The 26,098-nt window shown below is 37.2% G+C and overlaps 1 protein-coding gene across 1 annotated transcript in view; it reads right to left on the reverse strand.

The window, feature by feature from the left end:
- Positions 1–26,098, reverse strand: part of MYO3A (myosin IIIA) — a 299,063-nt gene that overhangs the window by 94,173 nt on the left and 178,792 nt on the right. The window contains exons 16-18 of the mRNA XM_004380568.1: positions 16,825–16,951; positions 11,393–11,603; positions 7,642–7,789 (exon numbers count right to left, since the gene is read on the reverse strand). Of these exons, the coding sequence (XP_004380625.1) occupies positions 7,642–7,789; positions 11,393–11,603; positions 16,825–16,951 (486 nt within the window). The remainder of the gene's footprint in view (positions 1–7,641; positions 7,790–11,392; positions 11,604–16,824; positions 16,952–26,098) is intronic.

Genomic DNA, 26,098 nt, shown 5'->3' on the forward strand with positions numbered 1-26,098 from the left:
CTGTTCTTTATCTTTGCATAATACTCCACTGTGTGTATGTACCATAGCTGGTTTATCCATTCATCTGTTGATGGGCGTCTAGGTTGTTTCCATCTTTTGCTATTGTGAACAGTGCCGCCATGAACATGGGTGTGCATATGTCTATTCGTATGACGACTCTAATTTTTCTAGGATATGTTCCTAGGAGTGGGATTGCTGGATTGTATGGTATGTCTATTTCGAGCTTTCTAAGGAAGCGCCATATCATTTTCCAAAATGGTTGTATCATTTTGCATTCCCACCAGCAGTGCATAAGAGTTCCCATCTCCCCACAGCCTCTCCAACATTTCTTGTTTCCTGTGTTTTTGATTCGTGCCAGTAATGCCGGGGTGAGATGGTGTCTCTTGGTGGTTTTAATTTGCGTTTCTCTAATGGCTAGTGATTGCGAGCATTTCCTCATGTGTCTGTTGGCCACTTGAATGTCTTCTTTGGTGGAGTGTCTGTTCATTTCCTTTCCCCTTTTTTTTAAAAGGATTATTTGTCTTTTTGTTGTAGATGTGTTGGATTTTCCTGTAGATTTTAGAGATTAGAACTTTGTCTGACTTGTAATGGCCAATTTTTTTCCGCAGTCTGTAGGTTCTCTTTTCACTCTTTTGGTGAAGTCTTTTGATGAGCATAAGTGTTTAATTTTTGGAAGATCCCAGTAATCTAGCTTATCTTCTGGGGTTCGTGTGTTGTTTATTATGGTTTGTATCCTGTTAATGTCATGCATTAGGGCTTCTAGCGTTGATCCTAATTTTTCTTCTATGAACTTCACACTTTTTGGCTTTATATTTTAGGTCTTTGATCCATTTTGAATTAGTTTTTGTGTAGGGTGTGAGATATGGGTCTTGTTTTCATTTTTTTGCAGATGAACATCCAGTTTTGTCAGCACCGTTTGTTAAAAAGACTGTCTTTTCCCCTTTTGACGGACTTTGGGCCCTTGTCGAAGATCAGGCAACCATAGGTAGATGGATTTACATCTGGGTTCTCAATTCTGTTCCATTGGTCAATGTGTCTTTGTACCAGTACCAGGCTGTTTTGACTAACGTAGCTGTATAGTAGGTTCTAAGGTCAGGCAGTGTGAGTCCTCCTGCTTTATACTTCTTCAGGAGAGAGCTTTACTTATCTGGGGCTTCTTCCCTTTCCATATAAAGTTTATGATTTGTTTTTCCATCTCTTTAAAGAATGTTGTTGGTATTCTGATAAGGATTGCATTGTATTTGTAAATTGCTTTGGGTAGAACTGTCGTTATCACAATGCTGAGTCTACCTATCAATGAGCATGGGATGTTTTTCCATTTATGTAGATCCCTTTGGGTTTCTTGCAGTAGTGTTTTGTAGTTTTCTTTGTATAGGTCTTTTACATCCTTGGTTAGATTTATTCCTAAGTATTTTATTTTTTTAGGGGCTATTGTAAATGGTATTGTTTTCCTGATTTCCTTTTCATCGTTCTCCTTACTGGTGTATAGGAATCCAACTGAGTTTTGAATGTTTATCTTGTATTCTGCTACTCTGCTGATTCTATTAGTTCCAGTAGATTTCTCATGGAGTCTTTAGGGTTTCCTAAGTATAGTATCATATCATCTGCAAACAGGGACAGTTTAACTTCTTCATTACCAATTTGGATGCCCTTTATTTCTTTTTCTTGCCTTATTGCTCTAGCTAGGACTTCCAGCACAATGTTAAATAGGAGTGGAGATAAAGGGCATCCTTGTCTTGTTTCTGTTCTCGAGGGGAATGTTTTCAGCCTCTCTCCACTAAGAATGATGTTGGTTGTTGGTTTTGCATAGATGCCCTTTATTATGTGGAGAAACTTTACTTCTATACTTATTTGATTGAGAGTTTTTATCAGGAATGGGTGTTGGCCTTTGTCAAATGCCTTTTCTGTGTCAATTGAGATGATCATGTGACTCTTTTATTTATGTGGTGGATTATGCTGATTGATTTTCTAATGTTGAACCATTCTCGTATACCTGGTATGAATTCTACTTGGTCGTGGTGTATTACATTTTTGATATGATGCTGAATTATATTGGCTAGAATTTTTGCATCTATATTCATGAGACATATTGGTCTGTAATTTTCTTTTTTTGTGGCATCTTTGCCTAGTTTTGGTATCAGGGTTTTGCTGACTTCATAGAATGAATTTGGAAGTATCCCTTCCTTTTCTATGTTCTGAAATAGTTTGAGTAGTACTTGTATAAGCTCGTCTCTGAATGTTTGGTAGAATTCTCTGGTGAAGCCATTTGGGCCAGGGCTTTTTTTTTTTGGGAGTTTCTTATTACCTTTTCAATCTCTTCTCTTGTTATGGTCTGTTCAGATTTTCAACATCACTTTATGGTAGTTTGGGTAGGTAGTGTGTTTCTAGAAATTTATCCATTTCCTCTAGCTTTTCAAATTTGTTGGAGTATAGTTTTTCATAACACTCTGTTATGATCCTTTTATTTCAGTTGGGTCTGTTGTAATGTCCCCCATTTAATTTCTTATTTCGGTTACTTGCGTACTCTCCTGTTTTTCTTTTGTCAGTCTGGCCAGTGGTTTGTCAATTTTGTTGATCCTTTCAAAGAACCAACTTTTGGTTTTGTTGATTCTTTCTATTGTTTTTCTATTCTCTGTTTCATTTATTTCTACTCTGATCTTTATTATTTCCTTTCTTCTAGTGGCTGTGGGCTTTTTTTTGCTGTTCTCTTTCTATTTGTTTGAGTTGTGTGGTTAATGTTTTGATTTTGTCCCTTTCTTCTTTTTTGTTGTGTGCATCTATTGGTATAAATGGTCCTCTGAGGACTGCCTTTGCTGTGTCCCAAAAGTTTTGGTATGATGTGTTTTCATTCTTATTTGATTCTAGGAATTTTTTTGATTCCATCTCTGATTTCTTCTATTGCTTAGTGGTTTGTAAGCAGGGTGTTATTCAGTTTCCATGTAAATGATTTTTTTTCCTTGCTCTTACTGTTGTTAATTTCTACCTTGATGGCTTTGTGGTCAGTGAAGATACTTTGTATTATCTCAACATTTGGGATCTTGTTGAGGATTGCTCTGTGGCCTAAGATGTGGTCTGTTCTGGAGAACTTTCCATGTGCACTGGAAAAGAATGTGTACTTTGCAGCTGTTGGGTATAGTGTTCTGCCAATGTCTGTGAGGTCAGGTTGGCTGATTGTGCCCTTCAGGTCTTCTTATCTTTGCTGAGTTCCTTTCCAGCTGTTCTGTCCTTTACTGAGAGTGGTCTGTTGAAGTCTCCTACTATTATTGTGGAACTGTCAATCTCTCTTTTCAGAGCTGTTAGAGTTTGTTTTATGTATTTTCGAGCCCTGTCATTGGGTGTGTAGATGTTTATTATGGTTATGTCCTTGTGATGAATCATCCCCTTAATCATTATATAGTGTCCTTCTTTGTCTTTTATGGTGGATTTTGTTTTAAAGTCCATTTTATCTGAGATTAGTATTGCCACTCTTGCTCTTTTTTGGTAGCTGTTTGTTTGATATATTTTTTCCATCCTTTGATTTTTAATAAATTTACGTCTTTGTTTCTAAGGTGTGTCTCTTGTAGACAGCATATTGATGAATCCTGTTTTTTTTTTTTATACATTCTGTCACTCTGCATCTCTTTATGGGTGCGTTTAGGCCATTTACATTCAGTGTAATTATTGATAAGTATAAGTTTATTGCTGTCATTTTGTAGTGCTTTTTTTGTGGTGCTGACAATTTCTTTGGTCCTCCTACTCTCCTGTGCTGAATTCTTTTTGTTTGTGGATTTTTTTTCATTTCTTTTGTTTTTGTAGGTTTTGTTTTTACTGAGACTTAATGTTTTTCTTTTTTCTTTTGATGAGTAAATTTGTTAACTTTCTGTGTTTTCACCTTGCAATTTACCCTTATCTTCCTAGGTTTGAACCAGTCTATTATTACTTGGTGTCGCCTTGCCTTCTTCTCCATTAGAAGGTTCTATACCTACACCATTTATTCCCTCTTTTATTGTTCTGATGTTATTGTCATTTACAGATTAACCTCTCTGTTTCCCTGTTGTAATTCTTTTGGTTTTATAGTCCATGAGAGTTTGTTTCCTAGGTTGCTATCTGGCTGGTACAATCCTGTGTCCTAGATTCAGCCTGTGGTCTGATGTTGTTTCTTTTCAGATCGAGGGACTCCCTTTAATAATTTGTAAGTTTGGTTTGGTTTTTACATATTCCCTTAATTTTTGTTTATCTGGAAATGCCCTAATTTCACGATCATATTTGAACCAGAGTTTTGCAGCGTTTATTATTCTTGGCTCGCAATGTTTTCTTTCAAGGTTTTATATGTGTCATCCCATTGCCTTCTTGCCTGCATGGTTTCTGCTCAGTAAATCCGAGCTTAATCTTATTGTTTCTCCTCTGTATGTGACTTTTTGTTTGTCTTGAGCTGTTCTCAGGGTTCTTTGTTTGTTTTTGGTTTTGGTGAGTGTGATTATGATACGCCTTGCTGATTTTCTTTTGGGGTTTATCCTATATGGGGTTTGTTGAGCTTCTTGGATGGTCAGCTTTTCATCTTTCATGACACTGGGGAAGTTTTTTATCAGCAATTCTTCAACGATCCTCTTTGTTTTGTCTGTTTTCTCCCCCTGTTCTGGAACCTCGATCCGTGGCAAATTTCTGCTTTTTATTGTATCTCACATAATTCTCAGTGTTTCTTCATTTTTTTTTGTTCTTTTTTTCTGTTTTTTCCTCAAACAGAGTTGTATCCAAGTTTTGGTCTTCAATTTCACTGATCTTGTCTTCCATCGTTTCAAATGTTCTCAGCCTTTCTATGACACTGTCCATTTCTGAAGTCTTGTTGTTTATCTTTTGGATTTCTAATTGTAGTTTTTGTATAATTTCTAGTTGTGAATGTATTTTAGCATTTTGTTCCTGTATTATTTTCTTGAATTCTTCCATTTTTTGTCTGTATTTCCCATGAATTTGTCTGCATTTTCCATGAATTTGTGTATTTTTTTCCTCATTTTTGTCTGTTTTTTGCTTCAGCTCTTGGATAATTCTGTAGTTGTAGTGCTTTTCCTTCTACTGGAAAATCATCTGGTGTTTTATTTTGGATGCCCTCTGGAATCATCCTGTCCTGTTTTTGTATATGTTTTGATATTGTCTGCTGTCTTCAGGGCATTCAGTATTTATTTTCCTCATTTATTGATTGTAGATTTGTTTGTTTCATCTTGCTTTTTTGTTTTATTTGGTTATGTCTGAGCAGGTGGGCCGTGTGTTCTTTGTTGCTTGCTCGTCTGTGGGCTCGATACTTTTCACCTCCTTCTCCAATGGGCGAGGTCAGTCTCTCAGGTATGGTACAGCAGGGCAGGTCCAGCTAAGGAGAGTTGCTGGGTTGGGTTGTTTGTGGCATGTGCTAGGGCCTATAGGGCAGACCAGGAATCACTGCAGTGTAGGCCATGCCTGTGCTGTTTGGGAGTGTGATATTCAGTGCATGGTGCAGGTGGGTAGGAAGGAGGGAGGAGATTGTGATGTGTGGAGCTAAGATGGGTATGGGAAAGAGGAGAGAGAGGAGAGAGGAACAGGAGCCAAAAACATACACACACACAAACAAAAAAGAGTGCTAAGGAAGCTTGCTATCTGAGTGATGAGATGAGAGATTGAGAAATAGAGAAAAAAAGGAATAAAAAGAAAAAGGGTAAAAGAAAAAATGAATAAATAAAAATTAGAGAAAGAAAAAAAAAAAAAAAAGAAAGAAAAGCCCCCAGGGATTCCACCAATGCAGCTGCTTGGAGTGGGGAAGTGCTCCCATGCCATGAAGTACAGCCTGGCTAGAAGGGGTAGAGATGTCAAACAGTGCCAGGTATTCTGGAGACAGGGAGAGAAGGTAAGTATAGACGGATGAGAAACTGGAAATGAAGAAAGACAAAGAGGGAAGGAGAAAGAGAGAAGAAAACAAAGCAAAGAAACAAAAAAACCCCAAAAAACAAAAACAAGAAACTAAAAAAATCAAGAAAAAAGAAATGTCCCAAGGGATGTCACTGTGCATCTGCACAGAGTAAGGAAGTAGCTCCCAAGCCGCATGGTACTCCCAAGTAGAAGGGGCTCCCAAGCCGAGAAAATGAAAGGGAAACAAACAAATCAATACAGAACAAATCAGAACAAACAAAGACAAAAAGCCCTGAGGGTCCCACCAGCGTGGAGGCATGGGCTGGGAAGCAGTTTCACAGTTGAGTGGTGTTACACAGCCTTTCGGAAAGAAGCAAAGATGGCGAATGTAGCCAGGTATTTGAAAGAAAGGAGGGTGTGGCGGTGAGAGATAAGGAAGAAATCTAAAGAAGCTGAAAAACGCAACACCAGCAGCCAACAAATGGCACTCAGGGAGCCGGCCAGCACAGGCAGGTGGAATCCAAGTGGCTCTGGGGTGAAGCCGGTGCTTCCCGGCCATGAGACTGTGTCCCCAGGAAGCAGAGGAGGCCGAGTAGGGGTGAAGAAGGGTGGCGGGGTGGGAAAGCATATATCGCTGGTTATAGGTTGCTCTGTCTCCTGCTGGAAGCTCTGTGAAGCTGCTTTCTCATACCCCGTTTGCTGACCTCCGATAGGAGTCCAAGATGGGGGATCCGTACTGTGATATCTGATAGTGGACCTCTGCATGTATCTCTCCTCACTCTCCATTCTTGGTCAGTTTCTTATTTCATTCAGTGCTTGGCTGAGTTCTTTATCTCTGTATTTGATGCTTAGGGTTTCAGGATTGACATGTGACTCTGTCTGACTTATTTTTTCGGATCTTTGCTGTGGAGGGATGACGTGGTGCTTCCGTCTCTAGCGTCATGTTGCCTGGAAGTCCTTAAATTTTTTTTTTTTTTTTATCTAAGAAAGGTCAAGATCTAAACGTATTCTTCTTGTGACCACTGTTTTCAAAATGCAACTTCAAAATAAATTGTCAATAAGCCTAAATATACTGAATCAAAACAAATTCATGTATCTCTAATTTATCTCAAAGCTAACTAAAAACTTAAGTTGTACTAGGTAAACACAAACCAAAAAACAAACAAAACAGTTAATATTTGAAGCACAAAAACAATGTACTGAATAATATCAAATAGGATTATTTCCCTTAGACTTAGTAAAATAATTTAAATTGTCTTAATACCACAATTTTGCCAAATGCAATTGCAGTAAACTGCTAAGTTTTCTCTAAAGAAGATTTTTGAAGCTGAATCATAAATTACACATTGTATCCTGACAAAATTACCATTTCCCAGTCTTTTGCATCCAGCCCATTATCACTGTGTTCTGTTGCTTAGCTACTGGAATCACAAAGTTTAATACATTTTAGGTGGATATTTAAATTTCAAACAGAATTTCAACTCTGAAGTCTACAGAAAAACTTATCAACACATTTGCTTACTTAAATTTTCAAAAGAAACTTCTTTGTTTACAAGGATTCAGACTTGCTTAATTTTGGAGAAGTGTGTAGTATTATCAGTGGAGGACATTTAACCCCATGTGTCAAGTTATACCAAATTCATGCTAGTTTCTTTGTAGTGTTTATTTCTGTTTTTGCTATGACTTCATTAAATATTTAAAATCCTAAGTCTATGATTTAGGTCAGGCTTCTTTAGTACAAATCTGCATGTAACACACACGCATGCAGCTTTATAATACTTCACTTACCTGTTCCCATGCGAACACATGCTGATTGAAATAATACTGAATTTGTTCATTTGCAATGTTAATGCACAGCTGCTCAAAGGAATTTTTCTTGAAATTTTCAAAGCCAAATATATCGAGAATGCCAATGCTCAGTTCATCTCCATTCCCACTGAAAGAATTAAAGAGCAACTATTTGAGTTCTTAATTTGTTTCCTTAAGAGGTAAACAGATGAATAAAAAATGTAAAGAGGATATTTCAGAGTACCCTTTTGTGATGTGGCAAAGAAACTTCTATTAGGACGTACACCTAACGTGAGCACTTTCTTAATTAAAAAGGTTTCCTTTCATAGAACATAAAAATGATGGAGGTAGCATAGATTTTAATATATAAATTGCACAATATTTTCCTCATACTACAAAAACCACTCCTATATACCATCTTATGTATTTAAATAAAAAAAGAGAGAGAAAGTTTTCTTCCTATGGATTTGTAAGCACAAAGTCACAGCCTTGAGTGAGTCAGGAGTCATAGGAGAAAACAGGCTAGCACTCAGAACACAGCAAAAATATACCCTCAGTAAAATCCATACTCCAAAACCCAAGACCACTGCTGTTGAGTCAATTCCAACTCATAATGACCCCATAGGACAGAGTAGAACTGCTCCATAGGGTTTCCAAGGCTGTAAATCTTTATGGAAGCAGACTGCCACATCTTTCTCCAATGGAGCAGCTGGTGGGTTCGAACAGCTGATCTTTCCCACCAGGGCTCCTAAAATCCATGCTTACCCGTTACCTGTTGCTGTCAAGTCAATTCTGACTCACAGCGACCCTGCAGGACCGAGTAGAACAGCTCCATAGGGTTTCCAAGGAGTGGCTGGTGGATTCAAACTCCACCTTTTTGGTTAGCAGCCCTCTCTCTTAACCTCTACGCCAGAGAATCAAAATTTCTCTCAAAGAGTATACGTAGTTCTTCATTTTAGTACAACAATTAAAATATCTTGCTAAAAATATTTTGATTAAAGAATTGTTCTGTCCTGTTTGATTAATTGCTTTCATATATTTAAATATAGAACAAATGGTATCATGTGAGAAGGACATAAATCTATGTGGATTAATTTATAACTATTTAAAAAATACAATATTCTTTCGAGTTGCTGTTGTCAGTTTGATCCCATATAAATAGTTCTTAAAAGAGCACAGTGGTCAAGGTGGACATTCCTTATTAAGCTAAATTATTGTTTTGTTTCAAGAAGACTTCAGGGGATATTTTTGGTTTAAGGTTTTAAGATTATCTCAGGGCAATAGTTTTGGGATTCATCCTGCCTCAATGGCTCCCGAAAGTCTGGATTCCATGAGAATTTGAAATTCTGTTCTGCATCTCCCTTTTGATCAGGGGAGGAAAAATTTGGAAAAGGAGAGTAAGAATGGTTGCACAACTTAAAGAATGCAATCGTTGTTACTGAATTGTACATGTAGAAATTGTTGCAGTGATGTATGTTCTGCTGCGTATATTCTTAGCAACAATAAAAAATAAAATAAATTATAAAAAACAAAAACCAAAGAATACAATTAGAGACTATATTTAAAATGCAATTTTTCTCTGTAATGGTTTACCTCTGTTCACTAAAGTTTTGATAGTTGGTCAAAAAGTTTGCACACCCCTCCAATAAATTTATACATTACAAAGTTATTTTTGTGTGAATTTAAAAAGGAAAACACAAACACTTTTTTTTAGTTCACAATGCTAGTAGTCTAGGGTACTCTGATTTGGAAATGATGGTCAGCAACTGTGCGCTGTAAGATGAAGCATGCTCCCTACATCTGGAGGAAGTAACTGAATTCAGAACGAAAAGTTACAGAACACTTTAAATATGGGATGGGTTCCACAAAAGGAAAGATAGCTGAATATTTCTGAAAGTTCCTATTTTAAATAGTAACTGTAATTCTATGTAGTTACATAAGGCAAGATGTCAACTTAAAATTTACGCTGGTAGTCGGAATTATTGTACTTTTACAATTACTTTGCCCCACAGGATCCCACTGAAATAAGTATTCACTCGTTGTATAATAATGTGTTAGAGCCAGGAGGGACCAAAAGATGATCTGGTTTAGGGATTCTTATACTGGGATCTGTTAATGAGTTTGAGGGGTCTGGAATCATAACTGTGTATAATATTTTGGTGGGTATGTATAGATATGTCTTTTTTTTTTTTGAGTGAAGAATGTGGACAATTTTCAAGAGATTCTTAAAGGCTCCAAGAGACGTACTGATAAAATACTTAAAAAATATAATTTTAAATTGAATCATCATTCAATGCCCTCATTTAACAGCTGAGGTAGAAGAGACCCAGAGAAGTCAATGACCTGCCTAATGTCACACAGGGTCTGCCAAATCTCAGGGTAAATCTAGACTAAATTGAACTAAAACTATTCCAACGGCCTTGTTTCAATTTTTTTTTTAAACCTTCTGGAAAAAACACCCAAGATTTGAATATTTTTCATTAGTGTATGTAAAGAAAAGTTACCATTTAGCAGATAGGAAGTAGCAGATTTTTTTCAGCAGATCAGCTGGAAAAAAACCCTGTTTTGAAGTCATATCCTTCTGGGAAGCCATTTAGTGCCAAACATGCATATGATAACTAACAAAATGAGGCCCAATTTCTGAATATCTTGCTTTCGTTATATGGAACATACAGATGCTGCAAAATTCCATAGCTGAATTTTCCCATTTTCATTGGAAAGTTTGGCATCATGTAGATGGCCACATATGAAGACACAAACTATTTTGACCACATTTAATCATAACATGCAAGTTAGATTATGATTTGTAGACCCACCCATGATAGAGTACAATTCAGCAGGGAGGTACAGAAGCAATTTATAGAGACAGAGAGTTAAGAACACTGAGGAATAATGGGTGTTCTCTCAGACAGTTTGACTGGATAATATTGTGGGTGTGCATTTTAGCAGAAAAGTAACAATGAATTGCATGCCCAAAATGGCCTTTATACTTAATAAGCAGGTGTAAAAGATGTGATCTTAAGGTAGGTATCTAGTGTTTCCATATACAAAGTTTCTAAAGATTGTATAATTTCTGGCAGAACAAAGCTTTCAATGTAAATGTAACGACTTCTATCTATGCACAGTTCCTGGGGTATAGATAACCCTCAGTCAATGGTTGTTGCCATTATCCGTATTTCTAAGATGAAGTACTAAAAAAGCTGTAGGTTTCATGGTCAGGTAACATTAGAGGTCAAATCCTGTCTTTACCATTCACTAGTTATCTGCTGCACTTCTGAGCCAACTTCCATTGAAAAATGGAGGTCATAACACCTACCTTACAGGTTTATAGTGAGAGTTAAAATATGAAAAAAAAGTTGCCTTCTACCCTTCAAGAATTAATCCAAACCCTCGAAACAAAAAAGAAGAACTACTGAACCGACATTTTTTGCAAGTATAAAATGGTATATACTTCATGATACATCTTCCATTTGAAAGAACATAAAAATTGATAGTGAGAGATCATATTTTAAAAAAAAATTGCTTTCTATTGTGTTTATTCATGTTTCTGCTGTCTTTATGTTGTGGCAATTTTTAAAATTTTATAGTTTTGTGGCATAGTGGTACTATTAGGAAATAAAGCAGATGTATTGAAACATAACCTTGATAATTAAATCATAGCAATTAGAAACATCTTCAAAGAGATTAATATACAAATCAACAAATTAGAAAACAGATTTCTTGGGGAAAAAGTTTCTGTAAAAAATTTTACCTTGGTGACGCATCATGCTTCAACAAGCTATTAATGCGATTGACTATCCAACTAAAGAGATGCCCATATAAAGTTTTAGCCATCGCATCTCTGACATCAGTGGCTTTTTCTACGGTATTGGGACGTATAATTGTTTCTCCTCTAGCCACCACACAGTGGGAGGTGAGAGCTTCTTGTAGCTCATCTGCCTGAATGCAAAGCAAAGAAGCAGCTGAAAAATAAACAGATGTATCATTAGAAGACATTATGGCGATGAAGTCACTTCCTAAGGGATAAAAATGTCTTAATTCACCTGGAAAAGATCAAGAATGGATCTTAGAGGGCAGTGAGTATATGTTAATGAGGGAGGAACAACTCGGAAAAGGAGGGTGAGAATGGTTGCACAACTCGAAGAATGTAAACAATGTCACTGAATTGTATATGTAGAAATTGTTGAATTGGTGTACGTTCTGCTGTGTATATTCTCAACAACAACACAAAATAAAATAAATTATTAAAAATAATGGATGTGGAATGAACAATTGGAAGGTCACTGTCTTAGTTAGGTGAGAGGGGATAGCTTGCACGAGAATGGTGGTTATGAAGATAAAGGCAAGTGATCAGATTTGAGAAATATTGACGGAATAGAATTGGCAAAACTGGCGCCTGACTGAAACAATGCACCTGTAAAACCAGTTGCCAAGCAGCCTGGTTTGTTTGTTTTTTTTTTTTTTGAAGTAACAGACACATTTTATTTGAGAAAACGTCTGCCGAATGCTTATGTTTGAATAGCCAGTTTTTCTGTCAGTCATTCTTTCAAACAAAAATGGCCTGTGACTGTGGGGACCATGGTCTCGGGGAACATCTAGCTCAATTGGCATAACACAGTTTATAAAGACTATGTTCTACATTCTACCTTGGTGAGTAGCGTCTGGGGTCTTAAAAGCTGTGAGCAGCCATCTAAGATACTCCACTCGTCTCACCCTTTCGGGAGTAAGGGAAAATTAAGAGAACAGGATACAAGGAAAAGATTAGTCCAAAGGACTAATGGACCACAGCTACCAAGGCCTCCAATGGACTGAGTCTAGTACAGCTAGATGGTGCCTGGCTACCATCACTGACTGCTTTGACTGGGATCATAACAGAGGGTCCTGGACAGAGCTGGAGAAGGATGTAGAACAAAATTTTAACACACACAAAAAAGACCAGATTTACGGGCCTGACAGAGACTGGAGAAACCCCTAGAGTATGGCCCCCAGAAACCCTTTTAGCTCAGTGGTGAAGTCACTCCCAAGGGTCACCGTTCAGCCGGGGAGTGGACAGCCCCATAAAACAAAACTGGACTAATGAGGCACAGCAGTCCAGGGACAAGGTCTAGAAGGCAGAAGGGGACGGGAAAGGTGGTGATATGGAACCCAAGGTTGAGTAAGGACAGTGTTCACATGTAGTGGGGTTGTTAACCATTGTCATAGGGCAACACGTGTACTGTTCATTGAGAAAGGATTTTATTCTGTAAACCTTCATCTAAAGTGAGAATAGCAGCACAACTGGAAGAGCGTAGTCAATGTCACTGAACTGAGCATGTAGAAATTTCTGAAATGGTGTATCTTTGGCTATGTATATTTTCACCCCCCACCCAAAAAAAAGGCTGAGAAGGGAGAGGGTTAACATGTCATGGGGTTGTTAACCAATGTCATAAAACAATATGTGTACTACTCTTTAATGAGAACTATTTGTTCTGTAAACCTTCACCTGAAGTACAATAAAAAAAAAAAGTGGCCTGTGAAAAAAGTAGCTAGGTCAGCTCACAACTCAATCACACAAGTGCTTGTCTGCAATTAAACTATCATACGTGGGTATGCAGCACAGCACGTTAAGTGTACCTCCCATTTTTCATCCAGGATACCAAAAAGGTGCGTACTCCAGGGTCAAGATTTAATAATAATTTTTACCTCCTCGTCAACTACATTTTTGAGTGAAATTGGCATTAAAAATTTCTTTTTTTTTTTTTGAATTGTGACTAGTAGTAGAGTTTGGTGCCTCTGCCTTGATTTGGGCTAAGATTCAAGTTTTATTCATCAATACTCTTGGCACCATCAGTGCAAATGTCGACACAGTAAAAACAGCAATTAATGTCTCAGTATTATTATAAAAATATCTTTGAATTTCACTCTGGGCACTGCTTTCATTGCATTCCAAAGGTTTTGCTGTGTTTCCATTTTCGTTTAATTCTAAGTATTTTTTAAATTTCACATTTGATTTCTTCTATGACCCATTTGGTCTTTTAGTAGTGTGTTATTTCCATGGATTCATTTATTTTTCCTTATTCTTCTTGTTATTGATTCCCAGCTTCATTCCATTATCGTCAGAGAAGATGCTTTGTATGATTTCAATCTTTTTAGATTTATTTTAAATCTGCTTTGTGTCCTAAAATACGGTCTGTTCTAGAGAATGATCCATGTGCATTGAAGAATGTGCATTGAGCTACTGCTGGTTGGTGTGTTCTATATGTCTGTTAGGTCCAATTGGTTAATGATGTTATTCAGGTCTTCTGTTTCTTTATTCATTTTCTTTCTAGTTGTTCCGTCATCAAAAGTGGTGTATTAAAGTTTTCTACCATTATTGTAGATCTATTTCTCTCTTTAATTCTGTTAGAGTTTGCTGTGTAAATTTTGGGGCTCTGACATCAGGTGCATAGATATTTATAATTGTTATGTCTTGGTGAACTGAGCCTTTTCTTGTTACATAACGTCCTTGTCTCTCATAATGAATTTTGATTTAAAATCTGTTTTGTCAGTTATTAATACTGCTATTCCTGTTCTCTTTTGGGTACTGTTTGCCTGGTATGTTTTTTCCCCCCATCCTTTGACTTTTAACCTATTCATGTCTTTGTGTCTAAGGTGTGTCTCTTGTAGACAACATGTGGATAGGTCATTTTAATCCTTTCTGCCACTCTGTCTCTTGACCGGAGCATTTAATCCATTTGCATGCACTGTAATTACTGATAAAGGATTTATTTCAGCCATTTTGTTATACTTTTCTTTTTGTGAGGTTGATGGTTTCTTGGTTCCTCTTTACCTTCAGTGCTGAGTTATGTTTAAATATAAAATTTTTTCCCTTTTATTTATTATCGTTGTTTTTGTGATTACTGAGTCTTATTGTTTCCCTTCTTTATTTTGGTGAATAGATTACTTTGTGGTTACCATGAAGTTTAAATTTAACATAGTACATTTGAAATGATTTGTTGTATCTTGAAATTGCCTTAACTTCCACAACATGAAAATTTTATATCTATACCAATAACCCTCCCTTTTATTTTGATGTTGTCATCAGTTATAACTTTGAGAGTCTCTATAATCTCACTTTAAATTTATTTTGTTGTTATACGTATTCAGGCAACTGTTAAGTGTGGTTACTTTGGGTTGCTGGCTGGCATCACTGGTTTTCTTTCTGGAGGACTCCCTTTAATAGTTCTTGTAGGGCTGGACTGGTTGTTACGAATTCCCTTAATTTCTGTTTTCTGGGAATATCTTAATTTCACCCTTGTTTTTGAACAACTATTTTGCTGGGTATATTACTCTTGGTTGACAGTTCTCTTCTTTCAAGACTTTGTATATATCATCTGATTGCCTTCTTGTCTGCATAGTTTCTGATGAGAAATCAGCAGTTAATCTTATTGGGACCCCTTTGTAAGTGATATTTCGCTTTTCTCGTGCTGCTCTCAAAATTCTTTCTTTATCTTTGGTTCCGGAAAGTTTGATTATGATATGTCTTGGTGTATTTCTGTTAGGGTTTAGCCTATATGGAGTTCGCTCAGCTTCTTCAATGAAAATCTTGTCTTCCATGATATTTGGGAAATTTTAGCAGCCTGGTTTTGAAGGCAATTCCTTGTAACTTCAATTACAAATAATTTTAATAAAATTTCTATTTTCCACCAGTGGCTATTCCAGAAAGTGTTATAATTAATTTTACCTATATTCCTATTGGAGCCCCGGTGGCACAATGGTTAAGTGTTTGGCTGCTAACCAAAAGGTTAGCAGTTCGAATCCACCAGCCACTCCTTAGAAATCCTAAGGGTCAGTTCTACTCTGTCCTACAGGGTAGCTATGAGTTGGAATCAGCTCGACAGCAATGAGTTTGGTGTATCCCTATTAATATTAACCTTTTGTGACTTATATGACTGTCTCCTGCTGTACAGAAGCAGACTCTTAATCATCACAATCATTTTTTAGTTAGTTTGCTTGTTTCTAAGTATGTTCTTACCTACAGCATATCGATATTGCAACTCATTCTGTTGGTTGCCGCTAACTCTTCTAATTATGATCAGATGGTGAAATTTGAATTTTATCATTGGTGTCTCCTGGTTATTCCCTCCACTTCTGATAACCTAATATTTTGTGTGTCGATTAAGTTTTTGTTTTTTTAAAATAAAAAACCAGACAGGTTACCTTGAAGTTTCCAGGTACATGCCAATCACTAGATGCCAACTTCAGACACTTGTTCTGCTGTATTACTGAGCTAGTTCTAGAGATATGATGAGGATGGAGATGACAGTGATCTTTGGAACAGGTCTGAACCATGCTGGTTTGACATTTGGTCCTCTGAAATTTCCCTAAAACATCTTATTTTATTCCTGAGTAAGTATAAGTCAGAAAAACAATGTATGAATAAAAACTTACACTATGATTACCTAGGTTTATGAATGAAACTTGGAACAAGTCTGGAATTATGGGGGCATATGCTAATGCCAAAAAATAAAAGTCAGTGGGAAATCTTAAATTACTGGAATAATTAATCAAATGTTGCTATGAAGAGAAAACTTGATTTGGGGCAAAATATCATGATGTACATGGAAGAAAAGGCCTAGTGATCTGCTTCTATTAAGATTATAACCAAGAAAACCCCATAGAGTAGTACTACTCTGTAACACCTGAGGTCGCCATGAGCTGGAATCAACTTGATGACAAATAACAATAACAATAACAACACCACCATGATGTACTTCTCTTACATAAAAAATGGCTGCAAAATTAATCAACCCAGGACAAATGTATGTAAAAAATCCATCCAGTATGAAAATAAGTATACAGGTCTTTATTACTTATAAAATATTATAGATGCTAAATCTATAAGATAGTAACTTTAACTCAGATCAACTTACTAAATTTTATTTATATTTTCTATGTTTTTACATTGAATGTAAATAGCTCCTAAAATAGTCATAAAAGTCTAGTCTTTATAAACATTTTCTAGAGTAATCAGTTAATTTGTAGGCATGAAGATCTGTTTTAAACAGTGGACTTTTAAAACTTGATTTTACACAAATTGAATCTGAGTTTTTTTTTTTAGGATTCCACATGAGTACAATTGCTTGAAATTATCCATATGTGACACTTATGGTTTGTGAAGACTTTGAAAGAGTTCAGTTTTGAATGGAAGGCAATAAAACTCACAGTTCTCCAGGGCGGCATGATGGGAAATGTGGCTCTTGTCAATCTGGTGTTCAGTTGCCACAGAAGAAAATTCAACATTTCCAACATTTAAGATTGCAGCGAGTACACTGTACACACTTCCTAGTTCCTGAAACACACCATACAAACATTAGCATCATTCTCCCCTTATCTTGAGAATAGCAAGGCAGTCACTATGGCTAGGGACAGACTAAGGAAGAATCTTTAGGTTCCAGCATAAGGACATCCCCCAGCCTATGATGTCAGACTAGGAGATCCATGCAGGCCAGGGCTTGGCCTCAGTAGTTATATTAATCTTAGAGGTGAGCACAGTGCCTTTTATCTAGTGAGTGCTTAAAAATGACTTATGGACGCAAATATGAACAGAAAATAGAAATGTGGAGCTTCCCTCAGGGAATTAGAAATATTTCATCCATTAAGTCATGGGTAAATCTATCCTTGTTAAACTTAACATCAAAACTTAGTGTGGTCATATCTATATATACATATTCCTTGCGGCCTTAAAAGTGAGGTTATATGCATGGATAAAGGAGAGTTAAGAAAGAAAAATCAAAAGATCCCATCACCAAACTCAAAGGATATTTGTGACTTAAGTACAGGTGATAAGTACAGGCATGAGAATGTTGGATTATGGCTTAGAGTTTGTATTAGTTATTACTTTTTAAATATAACTTCCTAAATAAAGCACATCAAAAATATATTCAGAAACATATATTCACATATGTGTGAATCTTCTTGGAGGAAACGGAGGGATTTTGTCAAGGAGTCTACGGTAATTCTAGGTGTTATTCCAACTATGTTCATGGTGCAGTGATGTATAGGAAAGGAGGTACAACAAAATCCTTTATTGTTTTCTTGTGTTGCTGCATTTATTCTAGCCCAGATCCTACAGTGAACACAGATTATTCCATCCCTTCCAACATTCCAAGTCAAGATAAAAGCTGGATATGAAAATTAATCTTCAGAAACATTCATTCACTCATTCATATATAATAAATACATAAAAAGATATATTAAATGAACTTATAATGTGGACACAAATTTGTTGAATGAATATGTGTATCTATATCATCTATATATGTGTCTATGTCTATATCTCTATCTATGTCTATATATTAATTCATTCAGTAAACATATACTTATGTCAGGTTGTTCTAGCCATGGGGGACTCAGTAGCAGGCAGGACTTAAGATCCTTTTTTCCTTGAGGTGTTCAGGGAGTAAGGAGGCAAACAATAAGCAAATAAGCAAATAGATAAACATGACACATTCAGAAAACAATAAGGACTATGAAGAAAATAAAACAGAAAGGTACAATCAAGAGTGACTCTGGAAAGGAAAGAAGGCTGCCCTCTGAGAAGGTGACATTGAAGCTGAGGCCTGGATAATGAGAAGGTGCCAGCCATGAAGAGAACTGGAGTCGTTCTTTTAGGCACATCAAGGGCAAAGGCTCTGCTTGAGGAGAAAAGGAGGATTAGTGTGGGGCTGGGGGACAGGAGAAAAGTGGAGTAATGAGAGGTAGACACAGGCAAGACCACCTCAGGCCCTCCAGGCCACTATAAAGAGAGTGGATTTTATTCTAACTGCAATGGGAATCCACTAGAAATTTTAAAGCAGAAAGTGACATCACCTGTTGTATTTTAAACTGATGAGTCTGGTAACTGTGTGGAAGAGAATGGATTAGAGGCAAGATGGAAAAGTGCAATAGTTAGGAGCTACTGCAGTAGTTCAGGTGAGAGATGACGGTGGCTTGGACTAAAGTAGTAAATGGCAGAGACAGAAAGAAGTAGATGGATTGGTGGTGTATTTAGGAGGTAGATCAATAAATTTGCTCATGGATTGGATATGAATTTCTTTTCTAAGAAAATTCTCCAGGTAAGAAATTGTCATTTGTAATATTCATAACTTGCAAAAGAAGGAACCGGCATGAGCTTTCATGGCAGGTGGAGAAATAAAGACAGCATCTGACGTTCTGGTGTGTTTGTGTTTGTGTGTGTGTGTGTGTGTGTGTGTGTGTGTGTTTGTGAAGAAACTACGTGTTATTGATAGTCTACACCAGAAATATTCCTTTAAATTGGTTGTCACAAACTGTGCCTCTTCAAAACTCTTGTATGCCTGTCAATTAGAGACAAGAAAGTTCAGGTTTATAAGCTTCCAAAGTTGCAGATTTTTTTCTTTTTATTGTAAATAAATATATATAACACATTTGCCAATTCAATGTTTTTCATGTGTACAATTTAGTGACTTCACCAATATCTGTTGCCAAAATTACATTTCTATTTCTACAGCATTTAGAGATTCATTATAGAAAATCATGTTGAACTAATGGACATTTAACTCCTATTACCACTCCTGTTGTAGGTTTGTCTGTACTCGAGGAACCTGAACTGCTGCTGCTTTAGCACCATCTTCAAGGACAAACACAATTCTGGTTTGCTGCAGAGTCAGATTTTCATTGTTATGATGGAGAAGGCTCAAATCTACCCTCCCTGCTGCCCTAGACATTGCTGCCCTGATCTGTGCTTGCACACATTGCTGATGTGGTGTGCTGACAGCAATCCATTACTCCACGAACAGAGTATTCTGAGTTAATCTGCCCAAGGCAAAATGACTCTGTTAGAAAGATTTCTTCTCCTTCAAAATTCCACTGCACTCTACCACCTATTTAACCATCCACCCATTCATTCCTCCATCATCTGTCGGCTATTTATTTATTATTATGTGAGGTATTGAGCATATATCAGTAAATAAGAATAATTTCTGCTCTCAAGGACCTTACAGGCTCATGGAACCAAATGTATAAATCAGTCTCTATATTGGATTTCTATATGGATCATTTCTATGTATTTACTTTTTATGTTTTATTATAGTTTTTTATGAAAAAAAATAACATCTCTGCTCTAGGACAAGGCTATGTGGTTGGTTCATTTGGTATCTAGCCCACTGCTTTATCCACATAGTAGGCGATGACTTTGCATTTTATGGTACACTATGCTGCTAACCAAAAGATTGATGGTTTGAGTCCACCCAAAGGCACCTTGGAAGAAAGGCCTTACTTCAGAAAAATAAGCCATTGAAAACCCTATGGAGCACAATTCTACTCTGACACACAAGGGATCACCGTGATCACAGTCAGTGTAACAGCAACTGGTTTTTATGGATACCATCCTGGTGAGAAGGCCAAGGAAAGCAGGATTAATACATAATATAGGCTGTATCTGATTTATGAAACACAGTATTTCAAAAGTTTCTTCATAAGGGATTTTGTGTAGAACTTGGAACATAATGCTATAGTATCTTACTGCTGGATGGATTTGTCAGCACTCAGTGTATAACTCATTCAGGAAGTAAAAATGGAACACTTCCCTAAGTGACTCACCAAAGCTCACCATCCAACTGCACCTTTGCAATTAAAAAGAGAGAAAGTAACACTATCAAACTACATTTTTAAAAAATGGTAAACTACGTAGAATGTATCTTCCAACAAATAAAAATATATACAACCCAAGACTCGTAATTAATACCCAATATGTTACAATATCAGCCTGCAAACAATAGTGAAAATGATGATACATTTCATTGGTCTTGAATTTTGGCACTTGAAGAAAAGCAGTTTTGTTTGTTTTTTGAGAAGAAAATGAAATAGATGGAGACTTGTATAGATTCTGAAGGGGACTTCTGTGAACTTTGAAGTGCAATAGTTGTTGATGGCTCTGGTTCAACTTCATGTCTAATTTGATTTCAGAACATATGTTTGGTTTTTTTTTTTGATATGGGTATTACTATAAAACTAAGGCCTGTGAGCCTAGAGATATAAAAATAATGCAAAATTCAATCATAAATTATAGGGATTGGTTGAATCCAATCAAATAGTGATGAGCTTTGGCTGTGTCCCAGGTTGTGATGCCAAATCCCCCCTACTCAAATCTGCAGAAAAAAAGTTCAAAGGGGTTATGATAAAAATTGGGTAAGAGTAATGCCTGAAAGATGTCCAGAAGAAGGGGTGATGCACTGGGTTACACAACTAAATACCAGCTGAAAGGTAATGTTTGCAGCTCCCCACCTTGGCCTCTGGTATTATGTTCCTAATTTGTCTCCTTGCCTCTGGTCTTGCCTCTCTCCAATCCATCTTCCATGTGGCTGTCATAGTGATCTTTCTAAAAGCCGCATGAGATCATTCTGTTTCTCCAATTAAAATCCTTCAATGGCTTCCTATACCTTTAAGGATAAAGGTCCAGGTCGTTTCCAAGGCATGCCCAGAAAGGTTCTGCATCTTTTGGTGCCTGCCTGCCTTTCACCCTCATTTCCAGCTTTTTTCTCAATTTTTTTTCACTCATCCAAACTCCTTGTAGGTTCCCAAGAATTCCACATTATTTTCATACTTCAGTTCCAGTGCATGCTGTTGTTTTCACCATTCTTTACACATGATCGCTTCTTTGAAGGTTTCTCTGACAAATACCCAGACTTCATGTTTCTGTAACATTCTCTGTCTGCTTGTTGACTATGCTTAATTGAAATTATGCTTAGTGTATGTCTCCTCTATGAGACTACAGACTCATTGAAGATGAAGATAGTGCCCAATTCACACCTCCAATTCCTAGCTCAGGGCCTGGTTGATACATAGCTTGTACTCTATAAAGGCTTGTCAAACTGTTTTCTTTTGCATCAATCAAGTGGCAGTAAAATTTCCTTCATTTCTAAAACAGAATCCTTCTCTTATTTCTTGAAATCTTTAAATCTGTATTTCACAGCTTTTACTGATATTTCTCAGAATTTCTTCTTCTTTTTTAAATTCTAAATGTCTCCATTAGGTTTTAGGCTTTATGCATTTTGAGTTAGCACCTGGATTTTATGAGAACAACAGGACTTTAATAAACCCAGAACGGTTTTCTTCCAAAAGTCAAGCAATTCCTCTAAGTAGCAGGAATTGTGGTTGCTTTCTAAGTGGTTGCTTTCCCTGCTTTTGTCCTGGAAATGGAAGCTACAGCCCAAGCTGGGTGGACTGTGTTTGGCACAGAGTCCTTCTGTGGACACACATTAAGTCTTTTCTTAGAGTCTCAACCCATACTTGCTGCTTAATGGAAACTCATATGAGGGAGGAGTAAGAGAGGGGACAATGGCTGGAACTCAAATTATGTGGGGATAATCATGGACCCCACCCAGGCTGGGGATGTGGTATCATCCAGTATTTTACCAGGAGCAGGGGCAGAATATTCAATAGGCAAAGCAAGTATGATGCTTACTTTTCTTACCAGATCATCTGTAGGAACGTGCTGTGGGGTTGGAAAGGAGATAGATGCCAGCCGTATCTAGAAGCAGAGTCTTTGATGCGGTGAAAAACATGAAATTGTTCACTACAGATGATCTGGTAAGCAAGGTAAGCACTGCACTTACCTTGTCTATTGAATAATCTGCCCCAGACCAGGAAAGCCAAAGTGCTGATGTTACCTCCAAGAAAGAATAGAGGAGGCTGGATGGGGAGGAGCATCCTGTGCCATAGGATAAGCCAAATAAGAAGTTATGGGAGAAAGGGAGAATCACTGCAATAAACACTTGCATCTCTGAGTCTATACAGCCTATTAGTATGTCTTCTATTTCTACGCTGAATCGTGTGAATACTTAAAACAAGAAAAATAACATGTGCAGTATCCCCTAATTTTAGTCATAAAATCATAAATGTTAAGAATTGGAAGTGACTCAGAAGTTAACCATCCTTCTACTAATTAAGAAATTTAGACCAGAGAGGTTTAGTTATTTGTCTAAGGACACACAGCCAGAGACAAATACTTCCAAAGATCCTGACTCCCTGGCACAGCATTATTTTTATTTTGCCACCTACTTTCCTTGGTCTTGCCCTTTAGTTTAATTCGTCAATGTTGACTGAATCATGACTTCTAGAATTGTAACTTGCTTTATGCTTCTTGAATGAAAACAACAACAACTAGGTATCAAATTATTATTTTAAAATTATCAAGTGTTTGACTACAAGGGACTACCATACCTCTCACATCTTGACCAAAACACTTTAAAAATGAGGTGAGTGTATTTCACAGAAATGTAATGCTTTGTGTGATGTTTTAAAAAACTTAAAAATTTCTGAGGTGAGGCCAAGATGGTGGAGTAGTCAGACACTTTCTTTGGTCCCTCTTACAACAAAGACCTGAAAAAACAAGTGAATAGATTATACATGACAATCTAGGAGCCCTGAAAATCAAAGGCAAAGTTGAGGGATTGGACTGAGTGTTGGGGGAGGGAAGCAGTGAGGAGTTGCCAAAACTGACCTGGCAGAGGCCAGCACCCATCAAGCTGGATCAGTTGGTGTGCACGGTGAGGCAAGTAGTGGCACTCGGGAAGCGTTTTCCACATCAGGAGAGACACAGAGGCAGAGAGTCTACTCACACCTCCAGAACTGGTGAAAAGCAGTGCTCAATCATCAGAGATAAGTATATCTGTCTAACCTACCACACAAATCAAAAAACACCGCCTTTGGGAACAACCTCCCTCCCATTTACCTGCCCCCTCCCCACTTTGCACTGGGTCCTGGGCCGGCTTCCACAATTGCTGAGTCTCTTGGACCAAAAGTAGGACCCATCACACACTCCGAGTCATTCTCCCAGCCTTGGAGAGGGAACAAATTAACAGACAGGAAAAAATAATCTGCCAGCTCCCATAAGCCAGGAACTAAGGGTAGGCACAGCTACTTTGCCCAGGCACAGGCATAAGGGGTCCATGGACTCTGAATGCCTTTCACCCCTGCATAGACCTGTGTGGGCCTATTTCAACAGCGTAGGCCCTCATTACCACAGTACAACAGGGTATATACCTGAACCCTAACTTCAACTATATCAGCTATATGACAAAGTGGCAGGTTCATGCCATTTGACATCACTCATCCCATTAAGTAGGGTCCTCACCTACCCACATCAGGGGTCTGAGGACTGGTGGCTCCACCAGTGCCACCTAGCCACCCATGACAGGCATCCAAGAATAAGTGGTGCCTCCCAGTCTTTACAGCCAACAGCACTGGGCACCCACATTCAGGCTGCAAAACCCACCTATCTACGCAGTCTAGGGAACAGAGACATGCTTTCCTCCCAGATACTCGGGGGCAGCTGTCAGCTCCCTACCTTGCTCAGAATGTGAAACCCTACTGCAGCCAGATACCTGTGTCTACACCAATCACCTCGGCCTGTCTAGGACTTCAGGTGAGAGTCTGCACTTGGTGACTGACTGCTTGGACACCTGAACTGAATCCATACAAGAAAAGTAAACAGACTCCTGGGCTCACATACCTAGTAACAGATCTAACCACCTGGTGACAGGATGTGAGAGCTTTAAAGGTGCCAATAATCAAACTGGCTCACACAAGCAGCCTATTTAAGCGAATTTATCAAACAAAACCAAACAAGAAGCTAGGACACAGTAAGAAAATATAAACATAAATAAATATAATAACTTATTGATGGCTCCGAGACAATAGTCAATATCAAATCACATAAAGAAACAGACCATGATAGCTTTAGCAAGCTCACAAAACAAAGAATCAAGAAATTTTCCTGAGGTAGAGAACTTCTTGTAATTAATGGGGTTAGAATATAAAAGATTAATATACAGAACTCTTTAAGAGATCTAGGAAGGAGATCAGGCAAAACTCAGAACAAGCCAAGGAACACACAGACAAAGCAATAGAGGAACTTAAGAAGATTAGAGAAAAGCATAATAACAAATTTAACAGGCTGCAAGAATCCATAGAAAGACAGCAATCAGAAATTCAGAAGATTAACAATAAATTTTCAGAATTAGACAACTCAATACAAAGTCATAGGAGCAGAATTGAGGCAATGGAAGTCAGAATTAGTGAGATTGAAGATAATGCACTTGACACTAATCTGAGGAAAATCAGATAAAAAGATTTTAAAAAATGAAGAAACCCTAAGAATTATGTGGGATTCTATCAAGTGGAATAACCTACGAGTGATTGGAGTACCAGAACAGGGGTGATAACAGAAAATACAGAGAGAATTGTTGAAGATTTGTTGGCAGAAAACTTCCCTGATATAATGAAAGATGAGAAGATATATATCCAAGATGCTCATCAAACCCCACATAAGGTAGATTCCAAAAGAAAGTCACCAAGGCACATTGTAATCAAACTTACCAAAACCAAAGATAAAGAGAGAATTTTAAGAGTGGTTAGGGATAAACGAAAAGTCATCTACAGGGGAGAGTTAATAAGACTAAGCTCGGACTACTCAGCAGAAACCATGCTGGCAAGAAGGCAATGGAATGACATACATAAAGCCTTGAGGGGAAAAAAATTGCCAGCCAAGAATTATATATCCAGCAAAACTGACTCTCAAATATGATGGTGAAATTAGGGCATTTCCAGATAAACAGAAGTTGAGGGAATTTGTAAAAAACAAACCAAAATTACAAGAAATATTAAAAGGTGTCCTCTGGTTAGAAAATCAATCACATCAGATAACAACCCAAAACTCAAACACAGGACAGAGTAACCAGATATCAACCCAAATAGAGAAGTCATGAAAATAAATCAAAGCTAAAACACTGAAAAAAGGGAAACAGAGATGCCAATATGTAAAAGATGACAATACTAAAACAAAAAAGAGGGACTAAAAAATATAGTCATAGAGCTTTCATATGGAGAGGAAGTCAAGGTGATGTAAAGAAATAATAGTGGTTTAAACTTAGAAAAATAGGGGTAAATATTAAGGTAACCACAAAGGAAACTAACGATCCTAAACATCAAAATAAAAAACAAGAAAAATATAAAGAGTCAGCAAATACAAAATCAACAACAATGAAAAAGATGAAAAGAAAATACATAAAGAATAATGACTCAGCACAGAAAATTAAGTGGAACAAAGAAATTGTCAACAACACACTAAAAAAGACATCAAAATGACAGCACTAAATGCATACCTATCAATCATTATGGTGAATGTAAATGGACTAAATATACCAATAAAAAGACAGAGAGTGGCAGAATGGATTAAAAAAACACAAGCCATCTATCTGCTGCCTACAGGAGACACACCTTGGACTTAAAGACACAAACAAACTAAAACTCAAAGGATGAAAAAAATATATCAAGCAAACAGCAGTCAAAAAACAGCAGGAGTGGCAATAGTAATCTCTGACAAAATAAGCTTTAAAGTAAAATCCACCACAAAGGATAAGAAAGGACACTATAATGATTAAAGGGTCAATACACAAGGAGGATATCAGTATAATAA

Source organism: Trichechus manatus, unplaced genomic scaffold (genome assembly GCF_000243295.1).
Source record: "Trichechus manatus latirostris isolate Lorelei unplaced genomic scaffold, TriManLat1.0 scaffold00075, whole genome shotgun sequence".
Classification (NCBI taxonomy): Eukaryota; Metazoa; Chordata; class Mammalia; order Sirenia; family Trichechidae; genus Trichechus; species Trichechus manatus.